The following is a 16,605-nucleotide window of genomic DNA, read 5'->3' as shown; positions in this document are numbered from 1 at the left end:
AAGTTATTTTATAGTCAGAGATCGACATAACTTTGTTTTTCAGTCATTGGAATTAATTAAGTTAATGTGAGGGAAAGTGCTCAGAATAAGAAGCGCATGGTATTTATTGTTTAAGAAATTTAAATTTACGATTTAAGAAATAAATCATCAAAAAAAAATGGTTGAGCGTATCACTGTGTCGTCCGTACCATACTGATGCGGAATGAGTCGTAAACACCAGCCAAGGACGTTAAAATAATATCTAAATGGCAGACATATACCCATGAAAATATGAAGAAGCTGCTGATGGTGGGTTCGACAGAGAAGCGGCTTGAAGGAGATACCGGCTCTCCAAGTACATTATTACTACATTACTTCATAAAACTACTGTGGTCTTTTATAGTATATTCTATAGTATATTTTGTTATTAAATATTTCTCATCTGAAAGTATTTTTTTCTTATTAAAAGGCAAATTACGTGTTAAAATTATTGTGTTTGAGGATGCCAAGCAACAACTGAATTAATTGTAAGTCATTTTAATGAGGGACGCTGTTTTGAAATGCAAGTGTTTTAAGGTAACAGCTGCTTTATAGAGCCAATTAAACTTGAATGCCGAAGCATCACTGTATATTTAAAGAAAAACACAGCCTGGATGTCAGGTTTTCATTATAAACATTGATATTTTAATGTTTTTTTCCCTTACATTACACGTCTTTGCTTTTCTGTCCACCTTTTAAAATTGTCTTTTTAGCATAGCTCCAACCTGCAATAATACAAATCTACGGGTGACAATGTCCCTTGAACACCCTTGCTTTTTGACCATTAAGTAGGATTTTGACAAAGCTTAACCCATTTTTACTATAACAATCTACAAGATTAATATAGGTTGCCTCTCTCTCTTCCCTTTCATCTTTCGGTATTCCTTCTTTTTTTTATTACATTTATTTAATAATTTTTTTTAAATCTTTCTAGCTATCATTATGTATACGTCTTGTTGCATTTGAACAACTGTATTGTTGATAATAGAGGTAAACTATTGGTTTTGTTCATGATCAATAGCGCTTTTTCTATTGGTATTTGTATTGCTCCAGTTTTAGTGTAAAAATGCTCATTGTCATTACTATATTATTATTTATTTCGCCAGCTGCTTATTTGCTATCACTTTTACGATCACATTTGTACATATTGTATGTGCTGGTGTTGTTCTATTGTTGTTGTTATTATTATTGTTGTATTTGCTGTTGTTGTTTTTGTCTCCCTCTTTTCCCCACAATTTCCCCCTCTGTCTTCCTTTTTTTTTTCTCTTTCTATCCCCTCCTGCTCCGGCTGCACCAAAATGATAATATAAATGAATTTAATAAAGTCAAATTCAAATAAGGCAACAAGAGAAGTATCCTACACTTCTCTTTTGTAAAGTAAATCTGAACAGCCGATATGGGCATTTACATCAACTATATGATTTGCCTTAGATGCTGGACAGGACGAAGAAAAAAAAAAGGATTTTGGCGCGCAAAATGGTTTTCCATTTAGCCTACCAAAGCTTGGCTTCCCAGATTTTTTCTTGGTCCCTTGGCGGCAAAAGGTTTGGGCACCACTGCCTAGACGCTTGTATGATGTAAATCTAACTTTTTATGTGTGGAGACTGTTTGACATAAACTTGGTTTAGGTTCAACATAAGTACATGAGGATAACTTCAATCGCTATGTGGCTTTCCTGTCTCATGTGCAGTTGACAACCTCTCTTACCTGGCTGGTCAGGATGTCTTCTGAGGTGGAGACCAACATAGTGGCTGTGGAGAGAGTGAAAGAGTACAGTGACACAGAGAAAGAGGTACAATTAATCATTGTATTGCTATTGTTATATAAAGAGTTATGCATAACAAAAAAACTTTTTTTAGGGTTGTCCCACCGAATCATGAGAAAAGTGCAAAAATGGTGCAAATAAATCTTCTTTTAGAAGTTGTATTAATAGTGCAGTCTTTTTTATTTGTGTGTACAATATTAAACAATCGGCCTATAAACTTATTTTTCCAGTGTAGTACTCTGTAATTTTGTGTCCCCTAACCAGAGAGAATTCATTTTTTGGTGGTATAAAAAAATAATTACTTTATATTTATAATAAAATAGTTTGTAACATTAAGAAGTAAAATTACATACCATATTTCCCTGAATAGCCGCCGGTCATGTAATATGCGCCTGCCTTGAATTACTGCCGGGTAAAACTGTCCATCCATCCATTTTCTACCGCTTATTCCCATTCGGGGTCGCGGGGGGCGCTGGCGCCTATCTCAGCTACAATCGGGCGGAAAGCGGGGTACACCCTGGACAAGTCGCCACCTCATCGCAGGGCCAACACAGATAGACAGACAACATTCACACTCACATTCACACATTAGGGCCAATTTAGTGTTGCCAATCAACCTATCCCCAGGTGCATGTTTTTGGAAGTGGGAGGAAGCCGGAGTACCCGGAGGGAACCCACGCATTCACGGGGAGAACATGCAAACTCCACACAGAAAGATCCCGAGCCTGGATTTGAACCCAGGACTGCAGGACCTTCGTATTGTGAGGCAGACGCACTAACCACTCTGCCACCGTGAAGCCACTGCCGGGTAAAACTGGCTCCCCAAATTTGTGGGGAGCCACAAATGTTCTAAAAAAAAAAAGATTGTCTGTTGTAGCACTTACAATAACAGTATCGCTAATGCAGTCATTTTCAAAATGGCGGAGGAGTTTTTTTACTTTTACTGTGTGGGAACCAGGGGTCTTGTTCCACAGCCATACAGATCACACTAATGGTTGTGATATAAACAACTTTAACACTCTTAATAATATGCGCCACACTCAGTGAACCCACATCAAACACATTTCTGGAGAACATTGGCTCTGTAACACATTATAAACGCAACATAACACTTACCCAGAAAGCAATGCATCCACGACTCCTGGCTACACCATACACTCGATGGCACCAAACCCCGCCTCCCTCCCCCCTCTTCTCCGTGCGTTGGTTGAGGTGGGCGGGGTTGGGGGCGCGTGTATAATACAGCCAAGAGTCACGGATGCACGGCATCATGGGTAATTTCTATGCTGCGTTTATAATGTGCCACATAGCCAATGCTCTCCAGAAATGTGTTTGGTGAGGGTTCACAGAGTGTGGTGCATATTAGTAAGAGTTTTGAAGTTGTTTATATCACAACCATCAGTGTAAAAGGTATGGCTGTTGACCAAGTATGCATTGCAATCTTGTACATGAAGCAGCGAAATGCATGTGTCCGGTCGGCACGCAGACAGCATGGTGTAAAAGTGGGCGCGATGACTTGCTGTAGAGCAGTGGTCCCCAAGCACCGGGCCGCGAACACAGAAAAAAAATTTATTATTATTTTTTTTTAATCACACTCAATTTTTTACTGCATGTCATTGGTTTGCGCAGGGGTGAGAAGAGGTTTTAAAGTTATTAGCGCCTGCTTACTTTTACCGCATGCTTTGAATAAGCGCAGGACTGAGAAGATATTTTAAATTAATTAGCGCTCCGGCGGCTATTCAAGGAAATACGGTAACTAAAATTATGCGCAAATAAATAGTTAACTAAAACAAAGTTAAATGGGAACTGCACTTTTTTATGAATTTTGTCCGTCGCTTACAATCCTAATGTAAGACAAGAACACGTTTTTTCATTTTTAATGCATTCTATCTCGTAAACAAACACTAGCAAAAGTCAGCTAAGAATGGAGCCAATGGAAGTCACCTTTTGCCACCTATAAAGCGCCCCAGAAAAAAAAAAATCCAAAATCCTGCATGGGACAGATCTCGGTGGGTAGAGTGACCGTGCAAGGAACTTGAAGGTTCAGGTTCGATCCCCGCTTCCGCAATCCTAGTCACTGCCGTTGTGTCCTTGGGCAAGACACTTTACCCACCTGCTTCCAGTGCCACCCACACTGGTTTAAATGTAACTTAGATATTGGGTTTCACTATGTAAAGCGCTTTGAATCACTAGAGAAAAAGCACTATATAAATATAATTCACTTCCATCAATGTTTTATATGCATGCTGTAAGTATACATGTAATGTAGTAACAGCATATTCATAATAACATGTAATACTTATGTATTCTGCTCATTTTAAGCATATGGCGGTGCATTCATTTCACAGACGCCTCACAAAGTTCGCTTTTGTCATCAACAACACTACTTCTACTCACGGCAAACTTCATGAGAGTCAACAAAGACTGCTTTGGGACAAATTATGATCCAGAAAAAAAATGTTTTTTAATCTGAATATACGGAGGATGAGCTACAAGCGTTAGAAGCTATGTATTAAACAGATGCAGTTTTCGTAAAAAGCATTGTGCAACAGTATTGCTTAGTGCTAAATAAGAAATATAGACTATAAACTTCACAAAACAATCACTTTCTGTACAATGTCTACTCTCACTAGGATGCTGACTGATGAAATGTTCATATATTTCTGTTTAAATTAAGAATTAATCATAATCCTCAAAAAGGATGAAACGTTACCGCAAACAAGCGTCTGTGTCTTTCTCGCCATCTAAGTTAAATGTCAAAGTTGACCAACTTCTCAGCTTACGGCCACATCCTTCTACTACACAAGTGAGAGGCATGATTTGTAAGGTAGAATAAACTTTCACCAGCTCACAGGCGATGCAGCAGCTCACCGGCTCAGTGTGTCAATATTGCATCATAAGCTCGTTAGCTCTCTTTGATACCAGCACATCTAAAAAAAAAAGATTGTCTGTGGTAGCACTTACAATAACAGTATCGCTAATGCTTGGTTAATATTCTGGTCACGAGATGTCGAATGGAGTATTGTTAGTGATTTTTGGATGTTTTTTAAAGGTCTTTATGCATTAGATGCATTGTTAGCCACCATGTACTTGGAATGCATAAAAACATATGTGTTCTTGTCTAACATGGGGATTGTGAATGATAAGCACATTTTTTAAAAAGTGCAGTTTCTCCTTAAAGTGCTGTTTTTTGTGGATTATAATAAAGATGTGTAAATTTTAACTCGTTTGACAAGTCTGAGCAGTTTTACCATTCTCCACCAAATGCGTTACATATACAGTATCTTTCATATCACACAAACGTCCGTGGCCATTTTGTGAGAATTCAAAGGTCATATGTTAAAGAACTAATAAAAGGAGATAATAGCTCAATGACCAATTATAAATTACAAAGCCAGAAAATTAAGAATATACGCTTTAAAGATTTACTAAGCTACATAAAAGTGGAATTACAGGTTCAATATTATACCATGGTCATCTCCACTAATGTAATGTGTCTTCTTTTCTTGGGGACTAACAGCAGATTGTACATTTATTTAGTTTTAGTTCATTCTGTTTTAGTTTGAAACTGCACAAAAAAGTAATTTATAAGGAACAGGTGACTAGATTTTGAGAGTGATCCGGATAATTTTTACTACGTTGCCTTACGTTTGTATTACAAGGCTGAACTTTTTAATGTTTTTATGATGGCGGATCCCCCGCCCCGCCTCCATCCACAGAGAAAATTACACTGGATGACTCACAGGAGTGGTCAATCTGTTTTGTTGTTTTTTTTGGTCCGCTACAGAACAAACAAAAGCAAGTTAAGAGCGGATTTTCATTAAACTTTCAGGAAATGTCAGAAATAGAATAAAAAACAATGGATTCCATTTTCAATGTCTGGTTTCAAGACTTCTTTTAAGGATTTTTTGTGACTGGGACATAGGGCCTGGTGGAGGTCTGTGCTCTCAGATTGCTTTTGTAGTTTTTAAGTATGCATTTTATCATCATTACCAGGCTGAGTGGAGGCACGAGCCATCCAACCTTGATTCCGGCTGGCCCACTGAAGGATGCATCACCTTTAAATGCTTTGGCCTGCGATACCGCCACGATCTGGACCTGGCGATCCGCAACATCACTGCCAGCATCAAGGGTGGAGAGAAGGTGTGCCATTGTGCTTGTAAATTCCCAGTTATACTTAAGTAGATACTCACAGAAAGATGCAAGCTAATTTTCTTGTAAAATCTTTTAAAACATAAAGAATGCTATTGGTGGGTAGATATATAATAAGGAAATGTATTTAATAATATAGTTATATATATTTTTTATCAAATCATTATTTTAAATACCAGTAAATAAATAATTTTAATTAATTACAAAATATTATATAAGGTGACCCAAAAAGTCTGAACACAGCCAAAAATGCATATATGTTATATAATTATTGAAAGATATACTGTATATATATTTCACATTTTTAATTTACTGTTGAACACTACTGTTGTAAAGACGGAGCACACTGGACGACAATTAAAAATCAGTTCATCTGATGGAGTAGTATTGTTATTTGTTTTGTAATAGTATTGTTAGTTGTTTTTCCCCACATAATCATCATCGTGTCGACTAAAATATTTTCAAAATCTTCCTTCAAGGTGGGAATTGTGGGACGCACTGGAGCAGGAAAGTCATCCCTAACGTTGGGGCTTTTCAGGATGATCGAGGCAGCTGAGGGACAAATTTTCATTGATGGGGTGAACATTTCTGAGCTGGGCCTTCATGAGCTCCGCTCCAGAATCACCATTATACCACAGGTGAGTGCTTAACAGTGGGGGGAAAAAAAAAAACATGTTGTCGGATTTCAAACAAAAAGTTTTCAATGTACTCCTTTCTAACCAAGTCACATTTGACTGTGACACAAAAGCATCTGCTGTGTGGAAAATAGCATGAGATGTGACTGACAGCAGCTGCGGTTAAATGTGTTCACTGTGTTGCTAGTGCTAGTTAATAAAACGAAAGTGAAAGTGCAGCAGTATCTCTCTTTGGCCAAAAGCGGGAGATTATATTAATGTAGTGTACAAACCTTTAGATCACCCTAAATATGTATTTTTGTGTACTATGTCTCTGTGTACAAACATTGATTCATTTTGGGTCTTGCTGGCAGCCATTTTTTTTTTTTGCTCGTTTTGAAGAGACTGAGGAAGCCTACTTTGTACCAAAGTAAGTTTTTAATTGTGATGAGAATCGACTTTTCTCGAAAAAGATAGCAAAGCAGACTTATTTCACTTATTTCTCGTTCAGCGGTGCCTCTTACAAGAGAACACACACACAGACCCATGCCTCCTCCCTTCTCTGTCTGCTCTTTCTGTCCTCTTGTGAACTTCTTATTTGACGATGTTATTGTACTATAAGTGAATTTTACTTTTTTAAATGTTAAATATTGTAGAAATATAGTTGCTCCAGTGAAGGATTTTTGTGATTTCTGATCGTTTGTGGGATCACCAAAGGGACCTTTGTGTATGCGTGTTGGTGTTGGCAGAGCAGCACATACCATGCAGTTGAGCTTGGTTAATAAAGAGATGGTTAATAATTACTTCCTTATGTTTGTTTGATATACAAACCTTAACTAAAATATATACTTTTGTCGAGGCTGGAACCTGTTATTCATATTTACGTTGTTTCTCTTGGACAAATGTGCTTCACCCTACGAACTTTTTGATTTACGAAACTTGTTTATAACCAATTAAGTTCGTAAATCAAGATTCCACTGTAATGACATGAGTAACGCTGTTATTCTAAACACTGGAAGTGATGGACACTTACCACCCTCAATATTTGCCATCTTGTTTACGTTGCGAAAAAGGAGGGATTACTAGGGGTGTCAACTTTTCACCTTAATTACAGTGACTTAATTAAAGTAATATTTAGCGTGTTATATTTTTTCATGGTGTTATCATTTTTAATCTCTAATATTACTGTTTCTGTGTGCGAGTTGCCTTGTCATCACCTTGTGCTTGACTAGCAGTATGTCGCACAAAGATAATATGTAGCCAAAGTGAAAAAGAGGTTTAACTCTGTCACTAGTTAACCATGTGATGTTAGTGGCTTTAAATAAGATGTATTATATCTAACAAACAGTGTGAAATGTTAATATTAAACCTAAAGACATATGAAAAGTGTTTAAGTTCTGAATTATCTCTTGTTTTTAGCAAAGAATAGACAATGGTTATTCTTTAGCGTAACTCAAATCTATTACACAAGATATAGGGAAAGGGTGTCACTTTCAAGTGTGTTTTAACCCACATTAAGCTGACTTTATATTGTAATAACACATCTGTGCATCAATATAGCGATATATTTCATGTACAAGGACGTGTGCATTATATTCAAAATTAGAGCACACTTACATGAAGGAGAAAGTTCTTTTAACCTCTCGTTCATGTGATAAGGCGCAAGCACACCTCATCTGAAATGAATGAAACAATTACTTGTTAGTAAATATCTTCATGTTCTGCAACATGATATTGCACTTTGATGTCCGTGTACAGGAAAGGAAAGCCAGTCAAAGCCAACATTTCCTCCGTTGGAAATGTTTTACAAAGTCTAATCTAATTGTGACATTTCTTTATTTAATGTGTTCTCTTGAGTCACTGTTGTTAAAATATGTTAGCATTTTGATTGATGGGTCTTTTTTATGTTTCTGATGTTATCTGAAACAGAGGAAAATAAACAAGTCCAACACTCAATAGTTGTTGCTCAGAACATTGTTAGTTCTGTTCTTTGTTTGCAGTAACTTCAGCACTTTATATGGACCTATTTTTTTATTCTAGTACATAAGAGAGATATTGTATTTGTTCAAATCCGTTTGAAAAAATAAATTTCTATTTAAAGCCACTTTTTGTTTATTCATCTTAATAATGTAATTGATTTGAATGAAAAAACTCAAATTGAGGTGTTTTTTTTTTAGCATTTTTTATGTGTGATTAAAAAACAGATTACAGTAAGTACAGATCATTAATTAATCACATTTTTTTTGTTTTAATCACTTGACTGCAGTAGGGATTACCAAACAAAATCATCAACAGCGACCTTATTTAAAGCCGGGGCTACAGGCGAACGAAAGGAAGTACTAACAAATTAATTATAATGTAATTATTGTACAAGTGGGGGCGGTAGTAAAGCTTGCAGGTCAATCACTCTGTCGACTGGTTGCAATTCAAGAAGGAGCAACAAAATAGCATAGGGCACACACCACAGTGCACACAGAATCCTTATTGAAGTGTACTGATGGCACTGTTCGATTTAAGGCTTATTATATATGTTCTTTTCCTTCCTCAGGACCCAGTTCTGTTTTCAGGCTCACTGAGGATGAACTTGGACCCGTTCGACACCTACTCTGATGAAGAAATATGGAAAGCGTTGGAGTTCTCGCATCTGAAAAACTTTGTGTCCGGCCTGCCAGACAAACTCAGCCACGAGTGCAGTGAAGGGGGAGAGAATCTCAGGTAAAACCTTTTTCTAAAACAAGCTTGTTAGATGAGGCGGAAAATCCACACGCTTATAAAATGGAACTTGTTTATATCGACTTGACTACAATAACTATAAAACTTTCCTGCATACACGGAACTTTCTTCCGGTGACTTATTGCTTATGATGTCATGTCCGTTTTTCTTTTTCGCGGTTTAACTGACATTATGGTCAAGCAGCTTGAGAAATGCATTAAAACAAGTGAGAATGAGTGTAGAGTTTGAGCAGAAAAGGCCATATTGCTGATCGCTCTTGGCTGTTCCAGTCATTTAAATAGAGAGAAAGGAAAGAGCTGTCATAGAGTGCTGAAAGAGGTGGTTGATAAAGGTAATAAAGTCAGGGAAAAACAAAAGTGTGTCGAAGGAAATGGCTCTTAAAAATATCACTTTCGTCTTCTTGTGGAGTACAATTGAACCATGCTCGTGTCTGCAGTGATCACTTTGTAAAATGTTTGTTTAAACATTTCTGTGATCCAATCAAGTTTATTATCTACCACAGGGGTCGGGAACCTTTTTGGCTGAGAGAGCCATGAAAGCCAAAGATTTTAAAATGTATTTCCGTGAGAGCCATATAATATTTTCTAACACTGAATACAACTAAATGCATGCATTTTTTATTAATAAAAACATTTGTAGATTACAAGTCTCCTATTTTTTTGAATAACATGTTTTATCCTAAAGCTAACCAATAATAAATAAAATACTTCTAATCAATAATGTGACTTCTTGAACAGGTGCGGTAGGAAATGGATGGATGGATTAAAATGCATATATTTTGAACGTTATTTTTAACACTGTAGTTCCCAGCAAAATTATTCATTACTTATTGTGTTAAGCAATGTCAGCTAAGATTTATCTGAGAGGCAGATGCAGTCATCAAAAGAGCCACAAAAGAGCCTACTCTACCATTTTAATATTGTTTTAGAGCAGAATTAAACGTGAAGAAATGACACAAGATTGCATTAGTTTGTGTTCTGTTGTGGATGCTATGCCTAAATAGAACTAAAAATACCTGCTTGTGCAAATAAACTAACGTCATATTAAGACCTTGTAATAAATATTGTGATTGTTGGTCCGTATTGTTGATGTTGATTTTCATAACAGAAACTAAAATCTTAGTTGTTATTGTGCAGGAATTCACGGGCGCGGCCACCGCTGCTGTTCACTGCTCCCCTCACTTCCCAGGGGGTGAACAAGGGGATGGGTCAAATGCAGAGGACAAATTTCACCACACCTAGTGTGTGTGACATTCATTGGTACTTTAACTTTAACTTAATGATTCTTAGACTATTCCAAAAAAATAACAGATATTTTATTTTTATTTTATAGGGTTTTGGTTTTCTTCTTTTTTATCTGTCTTGTCCAGCTATTTGGGCAAATCATTATCGATGACCATATCAGATTTACTTTAGAAAGGGAAGTGTTGGATACTTCCCATGTTGCCTTATTTGTATTTGACTTTATTAAATGTTTGGGTAGAATTTTATTAAAACCATTTTTCTTTTAAGTAATATAGACATTTTTCAGAGCTATTTATCTATTTAAATTGATTAATTATGTTGCTAATATGTTATATGCAAAAGAGCGCAGATGAGTTTGTTTTTTTTATTGCACAAGTTAAGTGTGATTTTAATGTTAATAATGTGTATTTATTGGGAAAAAAACAAGATTATAGCAAGCGGAAACATTTTATTTTTTTGCAACTATTTTCCCTAAAACATGCATTTAGGTTATAAAGTGTATTTCGTCAAATTAATCAAACTAATTGAGAGAATTTTCGATTACTAAGTTAATCGATAGCTGCGGTACTAATCAGTTTATAGGAAGACGTTTTTTATGACGTCTCCACACTTACTCGCTGCACGTATACGTCATACCACTATTACTATCAGCATTATGTTAGATCAACTATGGACTGGACTTTCACAGTATTATGTTAGACCCACTCGACGTCCATCGCATCCGGTCTCCCCTAGAGGGGGGTGGGGTCACCCACATCTGCGGTCCTCTCCAAGGTTTCTCATAGTCATTCACATTCACGTCCCACTGGGTTGTGAGTTTTTCCTTTCCGTTTTGATGTCTCTGAACCGAGGATGTCCTTGTGGCTTGTGCAGCTCTTTGAGACACTTGTGGTTTAGGGATATATAGATAAAGATTGATTGTTTAACCTTTCGTAACTTGTAACCTGTTTTGAAAAGCTTTTGTTATAATTCATATATTAAATTATATAATGCGAGAGTCAATTTGAATCTGGAATCGATTCTGAATTGAATCGTCACCCCAAGAATTGGAATCACATTGAATTATAAGTTGTTGTAAGATGTACATCCCCACTGATGAGTATGTACACCTAGACGCCAGGTTGTCGACATAAGCGGGTTTCACTCTATCACGTACATCCAACTTTATCAGTGCATCTGTGTGTTTTTCCCCCATCTAGCGTGGGTCAGCGACAACTGCTTTGCCTGGCCAGAGCATTGCTCAGAAAGACCAAGGTTCTTGTCTTAGACGAGGCCACAGCTGCTGTGGACATGGAGACTGACAACCTGATCCAAACAACCATCCGCTCTCAGTTTGACGGATGCACTGTCCTTACCATCGCTCATCGCCTGAACACCATCATGGACTACACAAGGTACCATTTACCATAGTATATAATACATACAGTGGTACCTCCATTTTTATGCCAATGGGTCCATTATAGAGTAACTCATATGTAAAGGGATTTCACATGCGTAACAATTTCAATTTTATTGATCTGTTACGGAAGCCCAAAACAATTTTCCCCCCAAAAATTAGAATAATTATGGTTTTTGCACATAGAAAATATTTCAAAATTCATGTAAATGGATCAATGAACATTTAAAATCTAATTCACCTTTTATTGAAGACTAGAGGACGATGAGCGGTGAGAGCGCAGGGGAAGGACAAGGGAATAGTGCCCTATTTTCATTGTTTAGCTCAGGGGCCACATTGGCTTTTGAAATTGTCAGACGGGCCGGGCGAGCACATGATGCATTTCAAAGCATATCTTTTGGAACTAAGAGTAGGCTTCTCAAACATGGGCGATTGTAATCATAATACATCTATTACATAAAGCTACTATATTCAACAGTAACATATCAGAACATCAAAGAAACATACAGATGGTACTAACTGTAAAGAAATGAAACTAAGGAAGGAAAATAAATCAAAAGAAGAAACATTAATCATCAAAACTTCTGGAACATTTGTTTTCTCATGCTGTTAAGTATTTGTCTAGCTGCACACGCTAGAAACGAGTAGTGAGGGCAGAATAATGAATTTATTGACAGTGCAATGCAAAAACCGATGTGTTTACGTTGTAGTTAAGTAAATGCAGTCTCAAAGGAATAAAACCTGCGGAGGCACTTTCTGATGAAACTTCCACAATTTGGGCTCTTGAAACTTTGGCCCTCTTCATTATGTAGTTCAATAGCCCTGATTTAGGGCAACAAGCAGCATACGTACAATTTTAACCTGTTTGTAATATACTTCAAGTGTACATTGTTTAGATGTGCTTCTTAAATGTGGGAGTGTATGTGTAGTACTACTGTTGCTTTGCAGGATCAAAGCAGTATTCTTTCTTATTTAGGGTGCTGGTTTTGGAGAAAGGCGAGATGATAGAATTTGACTCCCCATCCACTCTCATCGCTCAGAGAGGAGCCTTCTACGACATGGCCAAGGATTCTGGGCTGGTCTGATGCTTTGTGACGCCATTCATCCAAACCTTTGTGAGCTGTGCTTTCCGACAAAAGTTGTTGCATTCAGTTTGACGAAGATTGATCTTATTTACCTGTCCTAATCCACCATTTTCTTGTTACTAAAAGTGCCCATGGAAGTGGATGTCGACATGCATGGTTGATGGCTTTTGTCGATATAAAATCTGAGACACGAAGAGACCATTTTTAATGAAAAATTGGCCCTGTTTCTGTTAACATCAGTATTGCTTTTGTAAAGCGGGAACCAGTGAAGTTGACAAACTCATCAAGTCCAGCTCCATAGTCCCATTTGCATATCACTTAAAAAGTGCCTGCTCAAGTCGACGTCCATTAATTGTTTTTGGCAACATAAAACTGAACGGAAGAAAAGATCTTGTCGACATGTGTCGTACTGTTAACTTCTTTGTCGCTTTGCAGCGCGAAACAACGTCAACATAACAATTGTCTAGTTGGACAGCAATAAAACATGGACACAGTGACCTCCTGTTCAGGAAAAGCACGCCAGTATTAACATGGATTCTACCACCGCGAGTAACAAACTTAAAACTGAAATTATTAGCGCATGTAAGAAAGTTTTATTGTCATTGTAGTCAAGACATACAACAAAATTAGCGCAGCAGCTCTTTTAAGTAAGAATATAAAATATGATACGAAAACCAAAGAATCAAAATAAAAAATACACACATGAAAATAAACTGCTGCTTTATCTTGCCAAAGTCACAGGTAAATGTGCATACAGGGATAGCTTTGGTGTTATTATGTCGACAACCGCTTATGTTGACGTCCACCAGTCCGAAATGCGTTGACTTTAAACAGCTTCTGTAATGCGGAGCTATGGGCACTTGTTTTATTTGAATATTTACTTCATGAGGTTGGGCAGGATAGCATACTTTTTTTTTAGGACGTTTTCAGGTTTGCCTTCGTCAAGGCATCATCAGCAAGAGTCTAAGAGTGGTCGCTGCTGGCGAAGGTGGTCATGTTAAAACCCCAAACGCACAAGTTGAAGGGATCTGTCGGACAGATGTGACTTTTCTACCACTTTAAATGCTGCATTATTTATTTATTGTGTGTTCGTCGTCTCTGTTCAGCAGCTTTATATTGATCTGCTGAAAATTATTTATGTAGGAGACTTACTTGATTCTCGTGTGGAGACGGAGTACAGGTCATTGGTTCTTCTCCAGAAGCCCTGAGTAAATCATAGGAGTACAAGTTTTTGTATTTGATTTCTTCTGCACACTTACATTTTTACAGCACATTTTAGAGAATGTATATCGCTGTTTGTTTACTACCGAGGTTTTCTTTTACTAAAAATACCAGAAAGCAGAAGAAATAGTTTGTATCGGGAGCAATGTTGTTAATATTGAACACGTTTTACCTCTTGTGTGCACACACACAGAGGAAAAAAAGTTTGATATGAAATTACTTCTGCATGTCAGGCGTGGGCGATACCGTGTAAATACAGGGCCAGTTTTGTTGGTACTGACTATTTTACTTTAAAATGTATTGATTCTGCTTCATCATAAAATCAAAAATATAAATCTCGGATACTGCACTTGATATTGATTTAATTGATTTTGGGATCGATCCGCCCGCCCCCTACTATAAACGCCTGGCGCTTGGAAAGCAAATATACTGTGTGAATATTCAATAAGTAGATGCCAATATAAATATATTTGTGTGATTTCAATGATACCAGCAGACTCTCCTATGTTTATAAGAACTTTTTTTTTCATGTTGTCTTTTTAGATATCATGGCATTATGTATGTGCTTTAATTTTCTTCTGGAACAAAAAAAAAACAGCAATCCTGCCTGCTGCTCTGACTGCCTCCAAGCTGAGAGAGAACTTCTTAGGTTGCAACTTCAAAGATGGCATACCTATAATATTTTATTCTGAGTCGATGTTCTGTTATCAACAATAGCCATTATTCAGCTTTATTTGTTAAAGTTGCTGGGGTGCATATGTACGTATGTCCTGGCCTAGTGTGTTGGTCTGTGTGCTGCCAATGGCCACACTCAACACTGTCCTTTTTACAAGAAATGATTGTATTTTATTTGGTTGTTGCTCGTGCAAAGCCTGTGGAGATTGAATAAAGAATATTAGTTACAAATGTATTATTACACAGTAAATAGTTTTTTTGTTGTATATTTTATCTGTTTTGAATAAATGCAATGTTTGTTTACACATGGTTTTACTTATTCTTTTTATAAAAGTGTGAATGTGAACAAACACACACACACAGATGAAGTATTTTTATATATCCGGGAGGTAACGAGTCCCATATATATATATATATGTATATATATATATATATATATATATATATATATATATAGATATAGATATAGATATAGATAGATAGATAGATAGATATCTATATATATCTATATATATCTATATATATATATATATCTATCTATATATATCTATATATATATATATATATATCTATATATATATATATATATATATATATATATAGATATATATATATATATATATGTGTGTGTGTGTGTGTCTTGATTGGATTATCCAGAGAATATAGAGCGCAATATGTAGGTGTGGGAAAAATCACAAGACTACTTCATCTCTACAGAACTGTTTCATGAGGGGTTCCCTCAATCATCAGGATGATTGAGGGAACCCCTCATGATATATATATTTATATTTATATATATACAAACCCCGTTTCCATATGACTTGGGAAATTGTGTTAGATGTAAATATGAACAGAATACAATGATTTGCAAATCCTTTTCAACCCATATTCAATTGAATGCACTACAAAGACAAGATATTTGATGTTCTAACTCATAAACTTTTTTTTTTCTGCAAATAATAATTAACTTGTAATTTCATGGCTGCAACATGTGCCATTTAACAACACTCAATAAACGTTTGGGAACTGAGGACACTAATTGTTAAAGCTTTGAAAGTGGAATTCTTTCCCATTCTTGTTTTATGTAGAGCTTCAGTTGTTCAACAGTCTGGGGTCTCCACTGTCGTATTTTACGCTTCCTAATGCACCACACATTTTAGATGGGAGACAGGTCTGGACTGCAGGCGGGCCAGGAAAGTACCCGCACTCTTTTACTAAGAAGCCACGCTGTTGTAACACGTGGATTGGCATTGTCTTGCTGAAATAAGCAGGGGCGTTCATGATAACGTTGCTTGGATGACAACATATGTTGCTCCAAAACCTGCATGGACCTTTCAACATTAATGGTGCCTTCACAGTTTTGTAAGTAACCCATGCCTTGGGCACTAATACACCCCCATACCATCACAGATGCTGGCTTTTGAACTTTGCTCCCATAACAATCCGAATGGTTATTTTCCTCTTTGTTCTGAGGACACCACGTCCTCTGTTTCCAAATATAATTTGAAATGTGGACTCGTCAGACCACAGAACTATTCTACACTTTGCATCAGTCCATTTTGGATGAGCTCGGGCCCAGCAAACCCGGCAACGATTCAGGGTGTTGTTGATAAATGGGTTTGGCTTTGCATAGTAGAGTTTTAACTTGATGTAGCGACCAACTATAGTTACTGACAGTGGTTTTGTGAAGTGTTCCTGAGCC

General features: G+C 36.8%; 1 protein-coding gene across 2 annotated transcripts in view; it reads left to right on the top strand.

The window, feature by feature from the left end:
* Positions 1 to 13,721, top strand: part of abcc1 (ATP binding cassette subfamily C member 1 (ABCC1 blood group)) — a 93,300-nt gene extending 79,579 nt beyond the window's left edge. For both annotated transcript variants that reach the window (XM_061884215.1, XM_061884214.1), the window contains exons 26-31: positions 1,709 to 1,810; positions 5,780 to 5,926; positions 6,415 to 6,573; positions 9,098 to 9,264; positions 11,726 to 11,920; positions 12,899 to 13,721. In XM_061884215.1, the coding sequence (XP_061740199.1) occupies positions 1,709 to 1,810; positions 5,780 to 5,926; positions 6,415 to 6,573; positions 9,098 to 9,264; positions 11,726 to 11,920; positions 12,899 to 13,007 (879 nt within the window). In that variant the 3' untranslated portion in view covers positions 13,008 to 13,721. The remainder of the gene's footprint in view (positions 1 to 1,708; positions 1,811 to 5,779; positions 5,927 to 6,414; positions 6,574 to 9,097; positions 9,265 to 11,725; positions 11,921 to 12,898) is intronic.
* Positions 13,722 to 16,605: the final 2,884 nt, after the last annotated feature.

The sequence above is a fragment of the Nerophis ophidion genome, linkage group LG23, assembly GCF_033978795.1.
Source record: "Nerophis ophidion isolate RoL-2023_Sa linkage group LG23, RoL_Noph_v1.0, whole genome shotgun sequence".
NCBI classification, from domain to species: domain Eukaryota; kingdom Metazoa; phylum Chordata; class Actinopteri; order Syngnathiformes; family Syngnathidae; genus Nerophis; species Nerophis ophidion.
This window is presented reverse-complemented; position numbering and strand designations above follow the sequence as displayed.